The sequence below is a fragment of the Sesamum indicum genome, linkage group LG2, assembly GCF_000512975.1.
Source record: "Sesamum indicum cultivar Zhongzhi No. 13 linkage group LG2, S_indicum_v1.0, whole genome shotgun sequence".
Lineage (NCBI taxonomy): Eukaryota > Viridiplantae > Streptophyta > Magnoliopsida > Lamiales > Pedaliaceae > Sesamum > Sesamum indicum.
In genome coordinates, this window is record NC_026146.1 from 7,882,966 (window position 1) to 7,888,358 (window position 5,393).

The 5,393-nt window shown below is 31.1% G+C and overlaps 1 protein-coding gene across 1 annotated transcript in view; it reads right to left on the reverse strand.

Annotated features, from left to right (window-relative positions):
* LOC105155587 (subtilisin-like protease SBT1.7) overlaps nt 1–1,040 on the reverse strand; it is a gene marked incomplete in the record, with an annotated part of 2,845 nt that extends 1,805 nt beyond the window's left edge. Inside the window, 1 exon segment of the mRNA XM_011071481.2 lies at nt 1–1,040. Coding sequence (XP_011069783.1) covers nt 1–824 — 824 coding nt within the window.

The following is a 5,393-nucleotide window of genomic DNA, read 5'->3' on the forward strand; positions in this document are numbered from 1 at the left end:
TCTATTGCCTTCTCCATCCCTGCTAGTATGTCGCTGCCGAGACATCCTCCAAGCCAGCACACCTTGTATGCTGCCACCCTGGCATGTCTGGCCATCCCACGAGCTGTACCTGCAGCATAACCAAAGAGACTTGCTCCAACAACAGTTGATCCAGCTGCTGTGGTTGATGTGTGTGTTCCATGGCCGTCGTCATCCCTTGGGGACTTTGATTCTGCTGTTTCATCAATTGGCCCGAAAGCGGCTTCATAACCTTCTGAGAAAAACCTTGCGCCAATGAGTTTGCGGTTGCAACTTGATGAGTTAAAGGTTCTGCCGACTTCACACTCACCCTTCCACCCATTGGGGAGTGGGCCTAGTCCCTTGTCATCAAAGCTGCTTGCTTCAGGCCAAACTCCAGTGTCTACCACACCAATTATTACTTCACTAGGGGTGCTAGACTCAGGTAAGTATGCATCACTGTTGAGGAGTCCCAGGAACTCTGGTGATCTGGTGGTGTGGAGTTCATATTTTATGTCTTCCTGGACTAACAGAATTCCTGGTTGCTCTTTGAGGAAGCCAGCTTCCTCAGCTGTTAGTTGCACAGAGTAGCCATGGATGACATTGTTGTAGATGTAGAGCATGTTTGCAGAGTCTGATACTGACTTCAAAGATGAGTCATACCACTGGAGGTGATCATCAAAACTTGCTGGCATATTTGACTTGTCCATGTGAATGATGAATATCTTTTTCTTCTGCTGGTTGTTCATGTCTTCTGCCTCAACAAATGCATGGCAGAGAAACAGAACTGTCATCAATGGAAGAACTCTGAGCTTGGATATCTTCATTTCTGAATTGGAGAACCAGAGAAGTCCGATGGTAAGTTCTTTTCGCTATATAAATTTTGATCGTGTAAACAGAGAGAGAGAGAGAGAGAGGTTCTTGGGTCTTAAGTTGGTGTACTCATGCTGATAATTTTCTTTTCCTGTGGCAAGCTCACATGTTGGTGCATATATAATAGTCTGGCTCAAAGCCTTAATGAGGACCCACTTTAAGTTAGAAATTGGAGAAAAGTTGATTCCTGTTATAGATTCAATTATTCATCTCCAATCAAGTGATGTTAGATTTGGAAGAATCTTTTTGCATTATTGTTACATAACAAAAGTTGCTTGTTCTTTGATGAATAGTGCCAGTAACCTGCAGGTACCAGCTGCTGTCATCTCTTTCCCATGTGTACATAACATTCTTATCTTGGTAGTTGGTATTTAACTTATTGCCATGCTCAACTACATGCTTCAGGTTTGCCTTTCTCGTTATCTTGCGTGCTTTACGTTATATGGTTCAGATTGTTTGGAAACTCTTGTTATTGCAACCATCTCTTAGTTTTACAAGTCCGAATGTGCCATGTGATGCCTATTAGAGACAAACATTTTGAGTGGCTTAAATCTCAAGACATGTCCCTTTTATGCTTATGTTTCGCTAAGACTTATGATGCTTTACAGGGCGTTTTAAAGTTTATAAACTATTACAAAGTGTTCAATAAACTTTTTAAAAAAAGAGTTTATAAGATCTAAAATTAAGATGGTAGAAGTTTGTAAGCTCTTTTGAAAAAAGTAACAAGATGTTAACTTATTTTAAAAATCTCAACGAACTATCTAAAATTAACCAGCATATTACTTTACCTAAACCCTTTGGCGAGCTTATTTTAGAAATAAGATTATGACATCTTATAATCTTGAAAAATATTTTATAAAGTATATAAACTTATAATAAGTTAAGCAACACCCTTTTCGGCATCAGTACTGTCTACCGAATTCATGCATGTGTGAAATTTTCAGGTAAATGCATGAAAAGCTCTAGTAACAGAATTTTGATGAAGCTAAATTTGCTGATGTAAAACTCAGGAATGAAGATGTTGAGTGATGGATTGAGGTTAAGATTATGAGAACTGGAAGCATCTGTTTCAAGTTGGGAATGATTATGAAAAATTGATATAGACATGATTGATATGTTTATGGGGGATGGGCTGTCAAGACCTTTTCATATTAGGGGATTGTAGCATGATGTTACCTGTTGAATAATCAGTTGCGTGTCTACTTCTAGCTAATAGTATAATAAATTAGTAGATTAGGGGAAAAACATTCAAATATAGGGGGAGATAATGCCCATTACGCCTAAAGTTTTGTTCCTTAGTGGATGAGCCAGATGGGTTGAAAATGAGTGGAATTCTGGTCACATAATTGATGACTTTCAAACCCTGAAGTTACGGAGTGTTGTGTATTGATTGTGGTGCGATAGACTATGCGTTGGATCACTCAGTTGGCCGCTTTTCTCTTTGTTTTTAAATGGGATAATTACGTTTGCACTTCTTACCTATGATTTTTTAATACAAGCCATCTTGGTTTTTTTTTTTTTAATTACAAAAATTATTCTTGATAATAAAAAAATATAGATAGTCTGTTTAATAATGTTTGATTTTTTAGGAGTGTATGTGTAATTTTTGAAAAGGCAGGGTGGGTTTGTGTAAATTATGTTGATGTTTTCTGTGAGTGTATCTGTAATTTTTTAAAAGGTGGGGATGATTTGCTTAACTAGATCATAGGTTATTCCCTTTTAAATTTACGTTTTTTTTATGATACTAATTGTCGTAGTATTCTGTACATACATGCATATAAAAAATATTTTTTTAAAATTTAAAAATAATAATATAAAAAGAATAAAAATACATGAAAAAAACACATCATGTTTCACAGAAGATTAATTTAGGAGTATTATCAATATGATAGACAAGTTGGTGATAGGGTGTTACAAATCGTCGTTTGTGAGTAAAAAATACTTCTCTTTTTTATATTAATATACACGACAGATTGATTACGTTATGTAATATATCAAAATTTTTTAAAAACAATTCATCCCATAAATAAAAAAATTTCATCATAAAAAGATATTCAAGACCCTCATCGACTATACTAATAATTTCATAATAAATCAATAAAGTTGATTAACTAAAAATTATGTATTAAGTAGATAAATATTATATCTGTGGTGCTCGCCCCAGAAGTTTTGACAAGTGAAAATTCTTGGGGTCCCAGTTTTGGCAAGAAAATTACAATTTTGGTCCCAAAGAATAGAGTAGTTTGTAATATTAGTTCATCTTTTTTTAAATAGTCAATATTAGTTTCACATTTTAGAAAAACATTGCAAGGTTAATCCGTAAAAAGGTTGCAATGTTTTGGACATATTTTGTAATATTTGGAACTTACGTTATAGCATCTGAAGACTTTGCAACATTGTTTTAAAGTACGGGACTAATATTTTAATGGTGGAACTACTTTGTAATGTTTTCTAAAATGTGAGACTAATCTTGACTATTTCAAAATGTATGGGACTAATATACAAATTATCCTACAGTTTGGAACGAAAGTGCAATTTTTTCCTGCCTTAGCATTTAGGCGAAGGGCTCGTTGGCCACTCACACATTAGTTTTGAAATTCAAGTTATTACAGATCACCTTTGTATCTTTTATGGGGAAAATGCAAGTTGCTTCGACATTATAAATGAGTAAATTATTTTTTTGTTAAAAAATTAATAATTTATTTTTTTATATTTTTTAAAATACAGCAATTTACTCCACTGTGTTTTTTAAAATAGAGCAATTTATCTCTCTAAAGCGTGTGGTAAATTATTTTATTTTAATTAATACAAAGAGATAAATTGCCATTTTTTTTCACAGGAAATAATATGCTCATTTTCAATATTATAGGACTAAACCAAATTAAGCTGATAGTTCTTAGTTCTACATACATAAGTTAGGAGTGGCCATGAGTCGGACCCGTATGCCTTATGTTTGGGATGGAATTTGAAATCATAACTAGTCGTAGGGACGAGTTTTGGGTTCTGATGTTTTCGACTCGAATTCTTTCAACTCGAACTTAGTTCTTTTAGTAAGTTTTGTATATTTATGTGAAGTATACATTTATAAATAGGCCAAACTTTGTTTAGTCTCCTTGTATTTTTTTTAAAATAATTAAAAATCTTCTTGTGTTTTAGAAATAAGCTAAAAAAACCCCTTGTATTTTAATAAATTCGACAAAAAAACCTCTTCTGTTAGAATAGTGGAAGGTGGGGTACACGCGCTTGAAGTGCGTCCGGACTTGTTTTGTTTATATATTTTGATATTTTTTTTTCTTTAATTGGCTAAAATGCACATGTATTGTATCTAAGATTACTATGGTCAAATTGACTTTTTTTATTCCTTTTTTTGTTTTGCATTTCCCTCTCATTTAAATATAATTTCTTTTATTCTTAAATATATTTATATTAAATATCAAAATACATAAAATAAAAAATTACATTATGAAACCAATATACTAAATTTTATTTTTTAAATTTAGATATCTACACTAATATAAATACAATAATTATAAGTTATAAATTAATTAAAATATAATAACTAGTACAATTATATGTATATTTTATTCACATTTATATATAATAGATAAAAACATTACTTTAAAATATTCAAACAAACAATATAGAATATCTTAAAACCTAAAAATTGGGTATTTAAATTCATGGGTGTTGATGGGTACAGACTCGACTCAAATTCAATCTATATTTTTTTGAATGAAATCGAGTTACGCGTTTGAGTATAAATTTTTGAATTAATTTATAAATTTGAACAGAATAAGAACTTATCTATTAATACTTTTAAATTTAACGGATTTTAAACCCTTGGATCTCAGATCGAAAGATTCTCGACGGCCAATAGCAAGACTTATTGACATCCTATATTAGTTAATGAATACCAAAACACGTCAAATCAAATGGATGACGGAGTTGTAAGATTGGGCACTTAGAGATTAGTTTTGGTCGTATGGCTTTTCAAGATTAGTCCATTTCTGCAGTGGTTCAGATATCTCATCATTCTAATAAATAAATAAAATTAATTATACTTAAATTCTTTATGAAAATATAAAATTATTTTTTTAAAAAATTACACTTACACTTCTTTTGAAAATTTACTGACTTTTCTTTTGTTGGAATTTGAATAAAAAATAAAATTGAATAAAATTTTAATTCCATCTCCCATTAAATATTTTTATGTAATAATTTTGCACTTCTCAAGGAAAAAATATAGTGATGTTAACGTCACTTCATATATATATTATATTTATTAATTTATATGTACAAAAATTTATATGGAAATGTTAAATTAGGGGCAAAATTAAAATTTTATGCAATTATTTTACTTGCGTTAGTATTTTCTATCTAAACTCTAACGAAAGCGGATTAGGTGTAAGCCAATTTTTTTTTTATTTTTAGAGAGAATTTAAGTATAATTAACTTTAAATAAAATCAAAAGACTCCAAATATATATATATATATATATATACATATATAGTACATTTTACATA